Source organism: Urocampus carinirostris, chromosome 11, assembly GCF_059441175.1.
Source record: "Urocampus carinirostris isolate Australia breed hairy pipefish chromosome 11, RoL_Ucar_1.0, whole genome shotgun sequence".
Taxonomy (NCBI): domain Eukaryota; kingdom Metazoa; phylum Chordata; class Actinopteri; order Syngnathiformes; family Syngnathidae; genus Urocampus; species Urocampus carinirostris.
Genome location: NC_142359.1, coordinates 9,504,818 through 9,523,705, shown reverse-complemented (window position 1 = coordinate 9,523,705; position 18,888 = coordinate 9,504,818). Strand labels below are relative to the sequence as shown.

At 40.0% G+C, this 18,888-nt stretch overlaps 1 protein-coding gene across 2 annotated transcripts in view; it reads right to left on the bottom strand.

Moving 5' to 3' along the window:
* Positions 1–1,832: 1,832 nt before the first annotated feature.
* plcb3 (phospholipase C, beta 3 (phosphatidylinositol-specific)) overlaps positions 1,833–18,888 on the bottom strand; it is a 76,953-nt gene continuing 59,897 nt past the window's right edge. Inside the window, exons 16-34 of one of the 2 annotated variants that reach the window (XM_088348749.1) lie at positions 18,212–18,285; positions 18,052–18,148; positions 17,093–17,177; positions 16,849–16,973; positions 16,138–16,292; positions 15,899–16,060; positions 13,146–13,245; positions 12,974–13,078; positions 12,806–12,900; positions 10,953–11,082; positions 10,815–10,856; positions 10,002–10,111; positions 8,392–8,501; positions 8,164–8,323; positions 8,010–8,086; positions 6,617–6,706; positions 6,477–6,534; positions 4,680–4,766; positions 1,833–2,542 (exon numbers count right to left, since the gene is read on the bottom strand). In XM_088348749.1, the coding sequence (XP_088204875.1) occupies positions 2,231–2,542; positions 4,680–4,766; positions 6,477–6,534; positions 6,617–6,706; positions 8,010–8,086; positions 8,164–8,323; positions 8,392–8,501; positions 10,002–10,111; positions 10,815–10,856; positions 10,953–11,082; positions 12,806–12,900; positions 12,974–13,078; positions 13,146–13,245; positions 15,899–16,060; positions 16,138–16,292; positions 16,849–16,973; positions 17,093–17,177; positions 18,052–18,148; positions 18,212–18,285 (2,174 nt within the window). In that variant the 3' untranslated portion in view covers positions 1,833–2,230. The remainder of the gene's footprint in view (positions 2,543–4,679; positions 4,767–6,476; positions 6,535–6,616; positions 6,707–8,009; positions 8,087–8,163; positions 8,324–8,391; positions 8,502–10,001; positions 10,112–10,814; positions 10,857–10,952; positions 11,083–12,805; positions 12,901–12,973; positions 13,079–13,145; positions 13,246–15,898; positions 16,061–16,137; positions 16,293–16,848; positions 16,974–17,092; positions 17,178–18,051; positions 18,149–18,211; positions 18,286–18,888) is intronic. The other variant, XM_088348750.1, reaches the window with a different exon arrangement.

The window sequence follows — 18,888 nt, the reverse complement described above, 5'->3', positions numbered from 1 at the left end:
GTTGATGTTTTTAATATATAAGGCGCACTGGAGTATTAGGCGCATGGAATTAAAACAACACTAAGGGCTGGGTTTGCACAAAAAAAAGAAAAAGTACCGTATTGTGCGATTGATCAGTGTTTGTTTATCACTCATCACATTTTCATAACATTGGATCAGCGGGATCCTATCTACTTAAACACTAGGGGTACAGACGACACACGAAAAGGCATTAGTGTGGCGATGAGATAAAACCTAACAGAATTTTTTGTTTTTTCATTGTATGTCCTGTAAATGCGACTAGTTTACTATTTTATAGATATTTTTAAGTCTGTTTTTAGAAATAACTAAATAAAATTCACAAATTAGTCTGACAGAGACAGAGAGAGAGAGAGAGAGAGAGAGATACAGACACAGAGACAGAGAAAGAGAGAGACACAGAGAGAGAGACAGAGAGAGAAACAGAGAGAAAGAGAGAGAAACAGAGAGAATAAGAAAGAGAGTAAGAGAAAATAGAGAAAGGGAGAGAAAGAGAGAGAGAAAAAGAAAGAGAGAGAAAAAGAAAGAGAGAGAAACAGAGAGAATAAGAAAGAGAGAGAGAGAGAAAGAGAGAGAGGGAGAAAGAGAGAGAGTAAGTGACAGAGAGAAAGAGACAGAGAGAGAACCAGAGAGAGAAACAGAGAGAATGAGAAAAAGAGAGAAAGTGAGAAAAAGAGAGAGAGAGAGAGAGAAAGAGAGCGAGAGAGAAAGAGAGAGACAGAGGTAGAGACACACAGAGAGAAAGAGAACATTTGGCCAATTGAGCCAGGCAGCGAGAATATTGTCATATAAGGTTGGAGAACACTGCAATGCAGTATTGTATCACTGACTCGCAGTCTTTACGTAGTGCGCAAGATTCTGAACTGAATGAAGGAAAGGGGATTGTGGGAAGTAATTCGGTCGTCCTGAAATTTATCAGCATATAGCGGCATTCAACAACATTTGGCACTAACAATGCTTATTTAGATTGAGCTGAACATTTTCTACCGATTTTATACCAAACTCTGGCACTGTGACTAAAAATAGTGTAATATATAGATAAGCCTAATGCCTTTTATAGATAAGCCTAATGCCTAATCCCTGTTGCTCAACTGGTAGCTCGCCGACCCGTTTTCAGCGAGTTGCGGGTCAATTACATTCCTTACCAATACATGGCAATCTCCAGCTCGATCTCTTCTACCCATTCAGTCAATTGAGCCGATTGAGAGGGACCACATCACATTTTATTGTGATTTTTTGGGTTTCATTTCCTTTTTCTGGCGATAATAATGGGTCCCAAAAAAATAAGTGATAAGGGGAGGAAAATTTAATCGAATAAAGCGCTACTGGTAGGTACAGTAAATGGTTTTATAAGGTTTTATTTTTAGCTTTTGACACCTATATTAATCTTTATTAACGGCATAAGTGAGTAATTATCAATATGTATTTACAGGTTTTAATACTATTTGAAAAAAAATTCACTAAATCAGTTTTAGGGGGGCTTTTAGGCTTACTTGCGAGTATAGTTGAAGTTGTTTTAGTTTTGCTGGTCTCTTGAAAAAAAAAGGGGGAGAATATATTCTACTATCTCTGATTTTAGCTTCACAGAAATTTCAATGGATAATTATGAGAAAGGGGAATTCCTTTCTATACATGGGTCGCAGCATGGCATTAGGTTAGAAAGGTAATCCTTTGAAGTCACACCTGTTGAGAACTTCTAGAGGATAGGATCGGCGCTCTCCTCTCCGCAACCCGGGTTCGATTCCCATTGCATCTGATGTAATGCAATTGTGGACCATCCATGTTCTTTGTGGATTGGGGGTTAGGATTATGTAATTCCCATTGTCACTAGTGTTATGTCAATGTGGTCAGCGATAAAATTTCAATCAATAATTGCACAAATATGCTTTTTCCGCATAAAAGGCGCACCGGATTATAAAACGTACATTCTAATTTCTTGGGATTTTCGGGTGCATCTTATAGTCTGGAAAATACGGTCATTTCGCAGCGTTCCCACAAAACAGTACCGCAAATAGAGAAAAATCCAACAATGGTTACCATGAACATCTAGTAAGTAAATCGTAAAACTGTCATGTTTTATATTTCATTTGACGAAAAAAAAATGAAAGCCTTATAGACAAGATTTCGATTAAAAAAGAAGAATCATCTGAATAATTAATATCCCGCATTCTATTCATTACAACCCCGGCGTGAACATGGAAACCTGAAAACCTCAGCTGAAGGACATCTCCACCTCAGATAGGAAAGCCGTCGAGGACGAAGACGAGGAGCCGGCCAGAGAGGGCGTGATATTGTCCGAGCTCCTCTTCCAGGCGATGCGGTTGGGCGTGGACGGGTTGCTAGGTGTGGAGCCATCGGAGGCCGGGTTTGAACCCGAACCCGGGCTGCTGTTGTTGGACGCCGGCGAGTGCAGGGATTTGTTGTGCAAGCCTTTGTTATGGAGCTCCAGCTGCAAATGCTGCCGGATTTCTTCCGCAAGGCGAGCAAACTCGACATCCAGGTTGCTGTCCAGTTCGGCTCGGAGCTACAAACGGAAAAAAAATGGTATGAATCATCACTGCTAAGGATATACACCACACCCAAAAACCCCAAATCACAAAAGAGATTTGTCCATGGACAAAATGGGATCTCTATCCGCAGGCCTCTAAGGATATGTATGGTTGTTCACAAATGCTTAACATTGAATGCAAGAAGAATCGAACCCAGATTGCGGCGGGGCGAGCGCTAGATCCTATCCTCTAGACCACGGGGATACAGACGACACATGAAAAGTGAAGGATTGTATACATCTCATCTCTCAGCCGTACCGCTTATCCTCATTAGGGTCGCGGGGGGCTGGAGCCCATCCCAGCAATCATCGGGCAGTGGGCAGGGGACACCCTGAACTGGTTGCCAGCCAATCGCAGGGCACACAGGGACAGACAACTCATTCGCTCATTCACACCTAGGGACAATTTGGACCGGCCAATTCACCTGAAATGCATGTTTTTGGAACGTGGGAGGAAACCGGAGTGCCCGGAAGAAACCCACGCAAGCACGGGGAGAACATACAAACTCCGCACAGGATGTCTGGAGCTGGATTTGAACCCACGACAGGTTCCCATGACATGAACTGTGCCGCACAAGCGCTAACCACTGCGCCGCCGTGCTGCCCAGGGTTGCTGCCCATTGTATACATTTTACTATAAAGGATTTTATACATTTTACTATTAAATACAAGTTACATTTATCGAGTGCAATGAAGATTTTCACTGAGTGAGTTTTGGGATCATATTAGTGCAATACGCGGTAGTGCAAAAATAGTCAACATTGTGCAAAGTGAGCATAGGCATGAATACAATTTTACTGGGCGGCAGTAGCTCAGTAAGCGCTTTTAGGGTTAGGGTTAGGGTTAGCAGTAGCTCAGGAGGTAGAGCGCTCGTCTTGGGATCAAGGGATCGACTCGTCCGTGTTACATGTCGAAGTGTCCTTGGGTAAGACACTGAACCCTTACTACCCCCAATAAGCAGGTTAGCGCCTTACATGGCTGCAAGGCCGCTATTGGGAAATGTGGAGCACATTGTAAAGCGCTTTGGGAAGTCATTGACTTGAAAAACGCTATATAAATGCAGATCGTTTCATTTTCATTTCATACATCTGTATGAGATTTTTGCAAGAATTTCAGTTATGATCGTTAGAATTGATCCACCAACACGAATGTTATTCTTGCACATTTCACAGCGCTCTGTGTGTGTAGCATGTAGCAAACGGTTAGCAAAAAAAAAATATCATAGTTAAGCTAGTCATCTCCGTGAATTACCTTTCATATGACTGGAGAGAGCTTACTCCCACTGTGAGGTTAGATCTCTTTTTGGTATACTTGTCAGCATACTGTGTGTGGATAGGTTTTTGTTTGAGTGGTTTTAGCCATTGTTTGTATTTTCCATTTTTGAGCCATCGTTCATTAAAACAGTAACCGCTCCCAGCATCTTGGTTTGATATCCTCAAGCGATGACGCTTCACAAGACTACGCCATACAAATTAATTCCAGCAACCCACCAGAAAGCAGTGTCGGTTGCATTTTTCTTCATTTAACCAGAGTCTATCAAGTCAGACTGTTGAGAAACATGGCAACAATTTCAAACATTTACAAGCACTTCAACCAAAATTCAAGCAGTTTTTAAACTTTGAAAACAACATTAAAATTCAGGCATTTAAGGATTTCAAGCACCAGTACGAACCATAGCTTCATACTTATAGTATTCATAAAAAACTGTGCTTTAATGTCTGACAAAAGTCTCAAGGCCAGGGCCAATAATTAACAATGTGCTACTGTGACTAAAAATAGTGTGATGAGGAGATAAAACCTAATGCCCTTTCATGCGTCATCTGTATCTCTAGTAGTTTCACGAATAGGATCCGGCACACTCTACACTGCAATCTAGGAGTAGGTTCATTTCCCTTTGCATCCAATGTAATGAACTTTGTGCATTGTTATATTCAAACTGATTATTCAATGCACATATACCATACTTGGTTTTTTTATGCAACCCTAGCCCTTCCTATAGTTTTAATACCATGTACCTTGTAGTCCTGTGCGCCTTGTATATAAAAAATATCACATAAGACAATTTCTTTGGGGATGTGCCTTATAGTGGAAAAAATACGATATTTTTGCCTACCACCGGCAGCTCCTCATCGATATACTGCAGCACCTCGCGTTGCCGGAGCTTCAACTTGTCCAGCCTCTTGTTCTGGGCCTCATCCAGCTGTGATGGAGGAAAACAAACAATAATGGGCTATGAACATTTTTTTATGTAAAGACGCTCCCCCTATTTACGACCATTCAACTTACGTAAAACAGTAGATACGGACATTTTTTTTCGGGATGTGGAAAAATATCCAGACATTGCTGTAAGTTGGATTTTGTATTGTGCACCTTTGTCCTTTTATCCTAACACAGGAAATCACTGCAGTGCTTCTTTCCGCCGCTACCAGCGTGTGGTGGCGCTGTGAGAGCTCACCCAGCATCTACAAGGGTAGGGAACCTATGGCTCGGGAGCCATATATGGCTCTTTTCATGAGTACACATGGCTCAGAAAGAAAATGTAACTATTGCACATCTCTCTGTGGCGTTCGAAAGTCATGTGATTTCATCCCGATTTTGGTCCATATAAAGCCGAATGCAGAAATTTGATAAGAAACCATTTGAACTGATGAATAATAACGCTGGCAAACGACTTTGATTGGATGAGCAGTACAGGTGGGCGGATCCCTGCACACAGCGCAAGGCACTTTCCTTCTCTCTCTCTCTCGCTCAGGGCAGTCTACACCGAAAGTGAATATGACGATATGCTTATCGTTTGCAGTAATTTGTGACATTTTTACAAAAGAACTTTGCATGCACATTGTTTTGAAAACGTTATTAAGGACAAATTTCATGGAAAAAAATTGCCTCAACACTCTGAAGGTGGAAGACAAATTGTAAATGGTATATTTACAATGATTTGGGACACAGGATTTGGCATTATTATCATTTCATACATTTGATGAAATCATCAAATGACACACAGTGAAATAAAATGTGCTGAAGAATAAGCTTTTGTCTAGAGAGCGTGTTTGGCAGTTTTTTCAATTTTGTCTGAAAATATATGATGTGGCTCGCTCAATTTCTTTTTAAAACATTTTTTTGCTTTTATGGCTCTTTGTGTCAAAAAAGGTTCCTGACCCCTGATCTACACCGAATAATAATTCTCTTCCTAAATATCAGTTTCTCGAAGTGTAAAACTGATAGAGACACACCCCAGGCGACTTGCAGCTGTAATCGCAGCAAAAGGTGGCGCTACAAAGTATTAACTCAATGGGGCTGAATCATTTTGCACACCCCACTTTTTCGTTTTTTAGTTGTTAAAATTTTTTTTAAAATATCCAATAAAGTGTGTTCCACTTCATGATTATTATCGAACTTATTGTTGATGATTCACAATATATATATATATATATATATATATATATATATATATATATATATAGCTTGATGTTTGAAGTCTGAAATGTGGCAAAAGGTCAAAAAATTCAAGGTGGCCAAATAGTTTTGTACACGTTTGTTATGGAGGAAAAAATTTCGGTACTCAACCAACAACCAGGAACGCATTATGGTTGAGGACCAAGGTACCACTGTATTATTTTTAATGATACACAATGTCCCTTTAAGACACACCTTTTGTTAAAACAGTGACCTGCAGTGTTAAATATATTAAGAGCGGAACATTTGATTAATTGATTAACGTTTAGTGCTGTCGAAATAAATATTGTTGTGTTAATTTCAATATTTCATTTGATATTTGTTTCTATATTAATTTTGTATTCGCATATATGTAGTTGTTTTTTTTTCTTCAATTTAATCTCATGATTTTTATTTTCCTTTAGTTAAATTATTTGGGCATTTTTGGTCCTCCATATCAAATGTTACTACTTACACTGTGTATTAAATTGACTGTGTCTTGAATGTGCTTCCTGTTGATGTCATTCAGTTCCCTGCAGATAAAACAGGGGAAGAAAAGCAGTTGAAAAAAAGACAGACGATATAAAAAGACAGGATAAAGGAATGAGCAATTACAGCTCCGCCTTGTCTTTGTCACGACTCTTTGCTTCACTGATGCTGTTCTGACGCTTTCTGTCCATGATTTTCTGCAGGTCTTTCTTCTCCCTGCGGACAAAAGAAGCAAACAAATACCGTGAATTCCGGACAACAGAGCCCACCTGATTAAAAGCCACATTTTTTTATCAGATGACCACTCAAGATGGCGTTTACACAGATGAGCACTTATTTACTCTTAATCGTGAATGAGGGCCGCGTCGCGTAAGATGTGACCCCTATATTTCTAGACCGGCCAAATTTAGTATGAGAAATAGTGCCACAGTGCTTTTTGTGTTGTTGTCATTGGTTGTTGCCGTAGTGATGCACCAAATAACATTGGCTTGTTATCGTTTCTTGAGGATTAAAGGAAACTTCAGCGACCTGACATTGACGTCTATAATACGGAAAGAGCAGAAAAGCATTTTTTGATCATTTCTACTGCTATTCAATTTGGATGTATACATTGAAGATTTGTGGGTGAACAGTTAAATGGTTCTATAGCGCTTTTCAAGTCAATGAAGACCTCCCAAAGTGCTTCACACTTATCCATTCACACACACACCAATAGGGAGTCAGTCATGCAAGGCGCATACCTGCTAATTGGGGGCATTAGGGATTCACTTCGACATATAACATGGAGGAGCCGGGAATCGAACCTGCAACCTCCTGATCCCAAGACGAGCGCTCTACCTCCTGAGCTTATGCAGTTGAACTATCGGTCGTATGTAAATATTTAATACACTACTGCCAAACCTCCAGTTTTGCTCCTGTTTGTATGTAATACATGAGTAATGTTGGCTAAAACATTTGATTATTTTCTCTCGAATTTTTCCAAAAGTTACCACGGTGTTTGGTATTCAGAGTGCATGTATTGTGAAAAAGAGCAGTTCATCGTTTGCTTCGGTGCTGTCGCAAAAAGTAAAAAGAATAGGACGCACCATTTTCAAAGCTACAGTATTCAAAATTTTGCAAAAAAAGTAGCAATTTGTGGTCCGGAATTTATGGTAAAAAGAAAAAAAAAGTCAGAAAACGTCTTCATGGGTGTACAATCCGTATGCAAAGACGTAGGACGTTTTGGAGGGACGAGGCGGCCAAGGTCATTAAATGAGCTAACGAAGCCACAGAGAAAGCAACTGGGTGGCTATGGCTCAAAAGAGCAGATCCGTGGGCTGCTACTGGGACGCAAGCCGAGGCGTGATCAACCTCGGGTCACCTGGGCAAGAGTGTCTGTTGTTGCGAAGCCCGAAAAATTCAATGAACCCAGGCTGCATCATTGATGATGTGTCCCAGTTGCATCCAGGAGATGGTTCGTTTAAGTCAAGGAAGTATACAAATAAAGACGACTCTACAAGATGCTCCTCTTTTGCCTCACCTCTCGCAAATCTCTCTGAGTTTCTTGAGCTGAGCTGCTTGACATTCGTAAGCCGTTTCCTTCAACTTTTGGAAGGACTGAAAAGATCCAAACACGTGTAATTAGAAGCCGCAAAGGTACAAATCGTGAAAAATTTTGCAGGTTCTCTTCTCACTTCCTGCAGGTGCGCGTGTTGCTTCTCCCTCTCCAGCAGGTGCTGCTGCTGCCGGAGCTTCAAAAGTTCCTGCATCTGCCACTCCACCAATTGGACTGTCTTCTTCTCGTGTTCTTGATCCAAGGCCGATAATTCTCGACGCACGGGCTCCGGGGGCTCGCTGGTTGAGAAAGCGAAAGAAGGAGGCGTCACACGATCACGCTGCGCTTCTTTCGTACAGATACTCACTTCTTCTTGAGACTCCGTTTCAAGTGCTTCTCCATCTGGCTGCGCCTCCTTTGCACATCGCAGTCCAGCTGGCTACTTCGGTTCTTCTGCTCCTTACTGAGATTCCACACCTCGCATGTACAAAGTCATACAGGCATCATATGAGAGCACACGCAACAAACATATGGCCCGTGGGCCAAACGTGACCTGCCACGCCACATCATTCTTATATGGCCTGTGAGTAAATGCAGAGAGGCACAAAAAACAATGAGCTGCATGGTGTCACATATTGACCTGCAGTTTTAAATATGTCTCCTGGATGTCGCCAAAGGTAGGCACTACTCGCCCAATGGTAGCTGTATTTGCTGACTGCCATTAATCAACCAGAGAACATTAAGGAAACCCATCCTGATGTTATTTTACTTAGAGGTACTGTCCGGAATTAGGAAACTATGTTAATCTCTGCCGCTATCTCCTCCCTTAAAATCATTTAGCTCTTTCATCAAGTAAGTGCATTTCTTAGACACACTCAAATAAACTTCTTTTTTTTATGTTGACAATATCTGTGTATTTTTTATTTTTGCAACATCCATCGCAGCCTGGTCATCCTGGAAGGAGGATAACCTGTACGGTCCCTTCCCAAGTTTTCTTCATTTTCCTCATGTTGAGGTTTTTGAGTTTTTCCTTGCCCTCATGTAGGTTTTAGATCAGGGGTTGGTGTCATAATAACCTGTAGTTTGCAATATTCTGCGGTCTGTGCAGCCCTTTGAGACTCTTAGTGATTAAGGGCATCACAAATAAACATTAATTGACTTGACTCAACCTGTGGTTTTTGAGTTTTTCCTTGCTCTAATGTAGGTTTTAGATCAGGGGATGGTGTAATAATAGTCTGTAGTTTGCAATAATCTGTGGTCTGTGCAGCCCTTTAAGACTCTTTGTGATTAAGGCCATCAAAAATAAACATGACTTGACTATTTTTTGGGGGGTTTGGCTTTGGGTTTTTAACGGGCCTTTTTCTTACTTCTACAATTTTCACGCTACACTGACCAAAAAAACTGGAATGACAAGCATTAAGTCACTCTCCAAATACCCCCTGCCCCCTCATCCCCTTTGCTTGTACCTAATGTGTTGCGCATCCCATAAAAGTGTTGCTAAAAGTAAGATCAAGTCAGATAGGCGCAGTGGAAACAATTTTTGAAGTCTATTTGAACTCAGTTGGGTATTGATAACACATAATTAACAGAGAAAATATTCTGCTTTCAACTTTTTAAGGACACCTCAAACGCACCCAAGCTTTAAAATAAAAGTTGATAAATACTACAAAAGATTAAATCTGAACAAAAAATTGGGGTGAAAAAAAACCTCAATAATCGTTTTATGATTAAGTCTTACATCCCTTAATCATAATTTAATTGTGAGCCTCATAAAAGACCCCCAGCCCACCCGCCCAGTCACATGTTTTATTTAATGAATTTAGTAGTCTGGCCCCCGTTAAAATGTTATTTTTTAACATTTTGCCTCGAGCTAAAGTCAGTTTGACGCCCCTGCTTTATTATATTACAGGCACAGATGGGGCCCGTGACAGCCATTTTTTAATACATGTTACCAGTTGGTCAAGGTTACATGCTTACCTTTTTCAGGTGTTTCTTTCGCAACTCTTTAAAGTCTTTGCTTTGCTTCTTAATGAGCTTCAAGTAGTTTTTATGTTGTTTTAGCTCCTCGATCGATTGAGCGTGCACGTCTGAGAGATGAGACAGATAATGGGCATTTATCAAAATGGGTAAGATGAAACATGGTTGATACATTGATTTATTTCTTTTTAGATACATACATTTTGTTTTTCGTTCAAAAAATAGCTGCAGCACATTCTTCAACTTCGTAGGATTTGTTAATCAGAGTTACTGTAGCTTCAGTCCTACTCTCATTAGCGCTGTATGGCTTTAGCTAGGTTGTGTGTTTTGAGTACCTGCTAGTTGAAATTCTGGTTTCAGTGAATATTTGAGCTAGCAAGGAAGCTAGCGCAAGCAATATTGTCACCGTCATTGAAGTTAAAATTAGCAGCTATGGTTACAGATGCCTATGCTACGTTATATGCATCACTCGTCGTCTAGTGGATAAGTGTTGGCGCTTTCGCAGCCGCGGTCTGGGTTCTATTCCCATTGCTATGTTATGCATAGGTCAGCAGTGTTTTCTGATTTTTCAATCGTTGCACACAAATGGTAGTATACTGTAAGACCATGTGTAGTAACCCACAAGTTAAAACACTGTATGCATTTCTAATCTTATTCATCATATTTCGCGGTACATAATGCACACCGAATTAAAAGACACACTTTCAAATTTCAGGCCAATTTGGGTTTTATAGGTGCGCCTTATAGTATGGAAAGTACGGTACTTTCATTTTCATAAGCAGGTCTTACATGAACGTTATATGGAGGGGTTACCTGAGAGGACAGCAGCGATCAGGTCTTCTTTTTGGGTTTGAGCTAAAGAAACAAAGAAACAAGGGACAAGCAGACGTGTGAAAAGGAGAAGAAAAACAAGGGATTAAAAAATACAAAGTAACAAACTTCTGCACTTACGGCTACCTGGCTGGATGATGTCGGGGCATTGTACCGGTGGGCAAGGAGAGGGGAAAGGTGATGAGATGCGCCCTGGCATGACTTCGCACTCCTTCTTGGTCTCACCATCTTTGGTCTGGTTGGGAAAATGCTAAAAGGAGCCAAAGGACTAGTGAGTGAAAGTTGGTACGAAGGCAACTCTTGTTAGATGGTGGGATTGGTGTTTCATGTTGCACATTCGAACTAAGACGGACATGTGTTTTTATCCTCGCTTCGACAGTACATCAATTGATTTTAATGCCATTCCAAACCTAATTTTTAGCTAAATTTGTTCGACTCTTCAAGGGACAGTCCACTCATTTGACCACTAGATGTTACTCTACACCAGTGTTTCTCAATTATTTTCCATCATGCTCCCCCAAGTAAGACGAAAACTTCTCGCATCCCCCCAAAGGGTCACTTAAGGGTGTGCAACAATAGCACTTTGGATTACTTTATATTGTATTCTCTTTGCTTTATTATTGTATTGTTCTCAGCTCAGGGATGCTGCTGGAAATGTGAATTTCCCTGCGGGGATGAATAAAGTATCTATCTATCTATCTAATTTGTGTCTACACTTAATACTCTCCTATGTTCAAAGCGCGGATGCTAAATGCAAACAAAACACTAAGAGTGCCACTGCCCCCAAATGAAGTGGAGGTGCAATTGCACTATTCCAAAAAAGTTTAGAATAAAAGCTTTACCGATTTTCATTGCACCGACTTATTCAGTTTTGAGGTTCCCAGGTACACGCAGCAGCAAGATGGTGTACAATAAAGTCAGCTGCCTCTTGGCAAGGCCCACGTTACTCAAGTTATTTTCTTATATGAATATTTTTAAAAAGGCATGTTTATACGAGAGTGCATGTATTTTTGCTAACCATTTCAATCAATCTTGTTTCTTTTCAGTAAAAGAAGCATACCTGTCAACCTCCACGGCCTGAACAAACTGTCGTATTTTCCCTTACAAAATAAAAAATAATCTTACACCATCTTTTTTTTTTCTGAATGATGCATGATGGGAAATCCCCAGGCGGCAGACGCATGCGCACAGTAGCATCAAACCGCTCGCTTCGTTTGCAACGGAAAAAAACGATACCGAAATAGAGGCTACTGCGGCGAACTCGTTAGACTTGATGAATTTGCCGTTTAGTGATAGTCTGTGTTTACCAGATGGTACCCATAATTGATCAATTTGCGTTTTTCTGTACAGATTTTCTTGTACGTCGTACTTGTCTTAAAATGCATAATAAACGTACTTTGTACGACAAAAACGTACAGGTTGACAGTATGAGAATAATACATTTTTTTATTCAAATTATTAATTCATTTACTGCATTAAATTATTGTTGGTAATATACTGATAAAAGGGATAACCACAAACCTGTCATTTTTCATTTTCTCTTTTATACTTCCTTTTATACTTCTTTACACAACATAATAATTCGTAATATAATGCATCAAAGCAAGTGAGCCGCTTGAGAGCCGGCTCTCTTTAATGAGTTGAGCCGAAAAAGCCGGTTCTCTAAAAAGAGACGGACTTCCTTTCACTACACAATTCGAACTCGTTTGACTTGATTGATTTGCCGTTTCGTGATAGTCGGTGTATACCGGATGGTACCCATCATTGACAAATTTGCGTTTTTCCGTACAGATTTTCTTGTACGTCGAACTCGTCTTAAAATGCATAATAAACGTACTTTGTACGGCAAAAACGTACAGGTTGACAGGTATGATGAAGTTATTTTTCCCAATAAAAGGTGCAAAATAATACACACTGTTCCTTTGATGGTGAATTAAAAGTTTTTAAAAATTGCCAAGCGATGGTGCATGCACCTCGTGGTTATCCTCCAGAAGCGCAGCCAGTTGGGTCGCTCTCTTGTCCAGCTGGCTGACATGTTTAATCGGATTGGTCAGTGCCTCTGCATACTCTGGAAACACAGTTTGGAATAAAACATGGATCTTTGCTGTATTTCGCAATAATTGTTTTCAACGTCCACTCACCCTGGTGTTCGTTGGGAATATAGTCCTGAGCCTCGGTGTAGACCAACAGAGAAGGCAGCAGGAGGGGTTGATTTAACTCGTTCTTAAGGTTGATGTAGTGGTAACCTAAAACGAGAAGGCGTTCCAATTCAAGCTTGAACCTTACCCGGGTTGCCCCCACCCGCGAGCTGACCTGGTCTTATGGCAGACACTGGGAGTATGCGATGTCCGATGAACTTGTTGTTCTCATCGAATACGGCGATTCTTAAGGAGGCCAGCGTTGGGAGGACCACCTGGGGTGGAAGTTTTAGGTTTGAAGCGGCAAACACAATTACTGTAAATTCTGGATCAAATAGCTAACCCGATTAACTCATTCAATGCCCGATGTTTCTCTCAAATGGGAAGAGTCGGTGCCAGCCAATTTTTGCCGTTTCGAGGCCTACAGAAAATTTTGTTTTGTAGCTATATAAGAAAGCTCGAACCCTCATTTTTCATTCGAAAAAAGTAAGTTTCTAGCTCTTCAAAGTTTTTTAGTAAACAACAGTAGAACATTGTTAAGTTTCTTGAAAATATTTGTTTCAGAGAAAACTGAGAAAAATGGCTTTTTGTGAAAGGATGCATTTCAAGCAGAACTTTCCCTTTATTGCCTTTTTTTTAGCCAACTTTCTGATACCTCCAATAACTAAACAATGCTTTACATAAACACAAGTGCGCTTTCTTTGCAAAATAACATTTTATTGCAAGAACACTCAACTTGCCCATGAACAAAGCATGAACTTTGCGAGAAGTTTTCAGCGCCCAATGTTTTAGGTGACCATTGCGATCTCGTTCCTGCAAAAGTGCAGGAAACATGATCGCTTTCTGCCCCAAACTTAGCAAACATTTTTAGAAAGAAAAAAGCTCTGTTGAAGCGTTAACTCTCTGTCTTACTCCATATGTATGCTTCTCTCACAAACCTGCCCGACTACGCCTACACATACTTCAATCGCTGGATAGGGGAAGCAACACTAGAAAGTGGAGGCTTCCCTGACAAAGATCTGATCAAAGCCACTCCATCTAATAGTGATTTATCATACTGAAACAAGAGGCTTGATACTGATGTACTGCACCAAACTCTTTATAATCGTTTTTTTACAAAACTCTGGGACAATGCTTCTGAAAACGCATTCATATGTTATGGCATTGAATGAGTTAAAAGCTGCAGGCGCTAATATAGGAACAAAACTCAATTTTGTTTTTGTAAAAGCCACCCCGAAATTCTAAGCTGCGGGCTTCAAGGTGGAGTGCATCGATTGAAAAGTCCTTGAAAAAGTTAAATATTTTCTCTATTAAGTAATATTTGTGTTAAAAATGCCCGACTAAGTCTAATGAGCGAGCTTTTGGAGAGTGGCGTTTTCAGCAGCACTGTTCTCCTCTCCATGCTAATTTTTGAGGATCATGTGACCATTCAAAGAAGCGATTACAAACGCGAGCACGTATTTACTATAGCGGCAAAACACTAAAATGAGAACTGTGTTTTTCTTATTGGAAGTTACAGCGGTAATGGACCAAATTGCATTTTCTTGTTATTCAGATGTATAAATCGAAGGCTTGATTTGTGTAAGCAAAAGTCGGACTATTGGGGGTACGTTGTAAATATTGAATAAATTATCGACTGCTTTCCATTATATTAATAGTGTTGGCAAAAACCTGGACTAATGTTTCCAGACATCAACGCGGCATTTGGTACACTCGCAGTTTTCCCAAGTAAAGACGCTCCCCTACTTATGACTATTCGACTTACGTAAAACGGTTGATAGGAACATTTGTTTCGGGATGTCGAAAAATATCCGGACATTGCTGAAAGAGATTTTTTATTGTGTGCACCTTTTTCAGAGAAGAGGACATTACTGTAGTGCTTTTTTCTGCACCACCCGGAAGTAAAAAAATCTGCTTACTTCTTCTAGTTCATATGTAAACATACAGTGGTACGTGTACTGAATCTCCAGCGCCCTCAGAACTTTGACGTTTTTATTGTTTAATATCTCGTGCATCCATTCAATATGGTGTAAAGCGTAAAGAAGAGACGAGCCGTTTCTTTTGAAATTAAAGTGGAACAAGAGAGCTTAATGCGGTTGGGAAAATGGTCGAATAGCTTTTTTTCGGACACTTTTTACCACGAAGGAGGACCTCTTGAAGTCCATCTTCCAAAAGTAAGTTAAACTTAACTTTATTATTTTATGAATTTTTTATGTTTTTGTACAAAACAATACAGGTTACTGATACAAGCCTTAAACATACTTATACAAACATTAAACATACAAAATATAGCACTGAAGCAACTTACGAACAAATTCAACTTACGAACAAATTCAACTTACGAACAAATTCAACTTATGAACGTTCGCAAGTCTGCCAGCGTCTGCATTGCTGAACTATTTACACAGAAATATATTACAGGTGGGGATTTTAAAAATGGAAAAAAAAAACAAGCCACGTTATATTTAAAAGTGGTGTGCACAACATCAGATGTTGCTACTCTCTGCCACCATCTCCTGGCCTAAAGTTATGATTGCAGCCACAGTTAGCTCAATCCTCATTACTAATAAACTCTTCTTCTTTCATCTTTTTGGGGGTTTAGGTTGGCGTTTGGACTGTATTTGAAACAAGCATTTTCTTACTTTGACCATCTTCAGGTTACACTGACAAAAAGGAGCATGAAATCACTCTCCACCCTCGCCTCCCCCCTTTTCTTGTTCCTAACGAGTTCTGGAACACCGGTACTAAAAGTAAGATGGAAGCAGATAAGTGCAGTGGATTTTTTTGGGGCATTTTCAACACATAATAGAAAAAGTTTTCATTCTACTTTCAAATTTATAACGACACCTCAAACAACGCACCTCACCTTTAAAGTCGCATTGTTTAAAATGTAGAAGAAAAAAAAATAAAAAGACAAATTGAGTTCACCTTATTAAAGACAAAAGCATCTTCATCCCAAACGGGATCCAGAGAGTTGCTGTTGGAGGTTTTAGTTCGGTATTTCCGTTTTGTATCCGTAGGAAGTCCAAATATGTCCACCTCCACATATACGCCGACCTTCTTATCGCTGAGGAACTGGCCTGAGATCACCTAACAGATGTGGGGGATACCATTTAAAACAGCGTTAGAGAAAACCTAGTTAGCGTTTATATCACATGGGCTCTTACCTTCACTTTGACTGTATTGGCAACTATTCCATCCACAATGTTCTCCGTGAATGGGTCAAAGTGCTTGTCCGTCCTTCTCATGAACTCTGGTTTCAGGAGGTAACCGCTATGGCCGTTGTACTCAAACACGCCCATGTTGAGCTGCATGGGTAGATCTAGGAGCCAGATGACAAGCGATAAATAAAACAGCAGACCTGTCTTGCTTCTTTAAGAATTTGTACAACTTTTCCTCCACAAATTTTAGGACTTTTAAAGCCAAATTTTCAATTTCACCAGGACCATGTATTATTCAGAGCCACAAATACATCTGCGATTTACATATAAGCTTTAGATCTTGAGTAATTTGCAACTGTAAAGTATTTGTGGATCCGAACAATATGGCTACATTACGATTTATCACTAGGAAATAGTACTGGCCCAAAATAAATGCCCATAATTATGACGTAATCATTGCGCTAATACACATTTTCACAGTGTTTAGGTGTAGCATGCACCTGTCCCGTAGGGGCCGATGACTCGTCAGAGGACAATACCTTACAAACTAATGCCAGCTGCCGTTAATCACATCAAAGAAAAAACATAGCAACGATTTCAAACATAAACAAGAATTTCACCCAAAATCAAATCAATCCTTGAAAACGCAACATTAAAAGTCAAGGATTTCAAGCCCCTATACGAACCCTGTTGTTTATGGTTTAGGTTCAAGCTCACCGAGGGTCTGGAAGTTTAGCGCCACCATCTGGCAGCCCACGTTCCAAAAGAGGTGCGGCAAGTAGTTGGAGCTGTCCACTCTTGTTCCCTTCGGATAAATTCTGCTCAGCTGGTTCTTGTTGTACCTGGAGGAGCTCTGTTAAGATTTGTAACATTTCAAAACGCTTGGGGAATGATTAGATGTGAGATGCCAAGCAACAAAGAACAAAGATGGTTCTGCCTGTTGCCAATCCTCAAAGGATACTCAACAAACTCAATAGGTGAGCTTTTTAGGGTGTCCATGCCTTTGGTTTCCACAAATGAAGACATTTCAAAGAACTTCTTCTTTTCTGGTGAATAAAAGAAAAACAAGTGTATCCTGAGCATTGTTGAGATTAAAAAGGAACGCGTTCTGGGAATACAAATACTATTTCCGGCAAAGAGTTATTATTGAAATTGTGTAACTCTGCTACTCTGTTCTTCTGCTATTTATTAAATGCAGACTATCAGTTACAGTGTCCTCTAATTGCTGAATACTCTTGCAGCACTCATTTCTGCCATGTTTATTTTCACCTACAAAGTACAACTGAATTTCTCTTAATGAAGATAATCTCCCAACAGCATATACTCACAACTAAGCAGATTTTCCTAATATAAAATAAAATATTGAAATCAGCGGGTCAGTCTATATGTGCATATTTGGTTGTGTATCACCAAAATCTAGTGGAAGGCAGCGCGCGGGAAAAGGGGCGTGGCTTGAACAGGAACAACTAAATTCATGTGTTAAACATGAACACATAATCAACGGTAAATGTGTGCTGAATTTAGGTCTTTTGTTTCGTTATTTTTTTTCGCAATACACCATGCCTGGAGGAAAAAAAAAAAACAATGCTTCCTGGAGAGTATCTAGAAACGGAGAAGGAAATCTTCGAGTGGATTGAAACCCAGAGATCAAAATGGATATGGAGTGTCCTGGCTAGGTGGTTGTCTGATGTTCTCAAGATTGCATAAGCCAAGGGCGCTAAGGTACTTAGTACTGGATAGTTACTCTCAGAGTAACACGCTACTTTTTGGTGTCAGTAATCTGGGGGGGTAACTGATTTACTTTTTAAATGAAGTAACTAGTAAACGTAAGTAATTGCTGTTTTTCATTAACAGTGATCTTGAGTATTAGCTTCAGACAGTCTTTCACGAATATGTAGATACGAGATCGCAGTCACTCACTGGTGGCCAGTTCGAAACTCTTAAATTTGACCGGTTCAATATAGTTGACGAGCGTGGACATCTCCTCTGTGGCGTTGACCTCGCTGCCGGCCGTCCCCTAGAAGATAAATTGGTCAATCGGTCTGAAAATTGCCCATAATCCAGCGTTCCTGGTTCTTACCTCATCAGTGTTGGCTTTTTTCAGTTCAGTCACCGGTTCTTCTTCTTCCTCTTCCTCGCTTTCTCCCTCACCTCCTGAGAAAGAGCAAATATATACTGTATTGTTTTATTTCCAGACTGTAAGACGCACCTAAAAACCCCAAATTGGCCAGAAATTTGAAAGTGCGCCTTATAAATAGTTGCAAAATCTGGTAGATACAAATGGAAATGCATACAGTATTTAAACATGTGCTTTACAAAGGGGGTTTTACAGTATACTACCATTTTGTGTATTGATTGATCAATCCGAAATCATGTCTGACCATAATCACAAAGCATTGTATTCAACAAGGCATTCGATTTGATCTCATTATAACATTTTTTGCTCGGAAACCAATATTAGAAAATGGAGAAAACACATTTACATAAATAGAAACATATTAATAAACGCAAAGTATGATTTATCATCAGAAACACCAAATACTTGTTTGTCCCTTTGTCCTTTTTTGCATTTACTTAGATCTTTCAGGACAAATTTCTGTATTCTCCATTCTCTAACATTCGTTTAAGGCACCGTAAGTCTGAAAATGAGATAAAATTGAATGCCTTGTCGTATGTCATTTGTATTATTGGTGGTCTAGTCGTTAGGTTTTTGAATTATCACATCCGCAACCAGGGTTCGATTTCCGTTGCAATCTT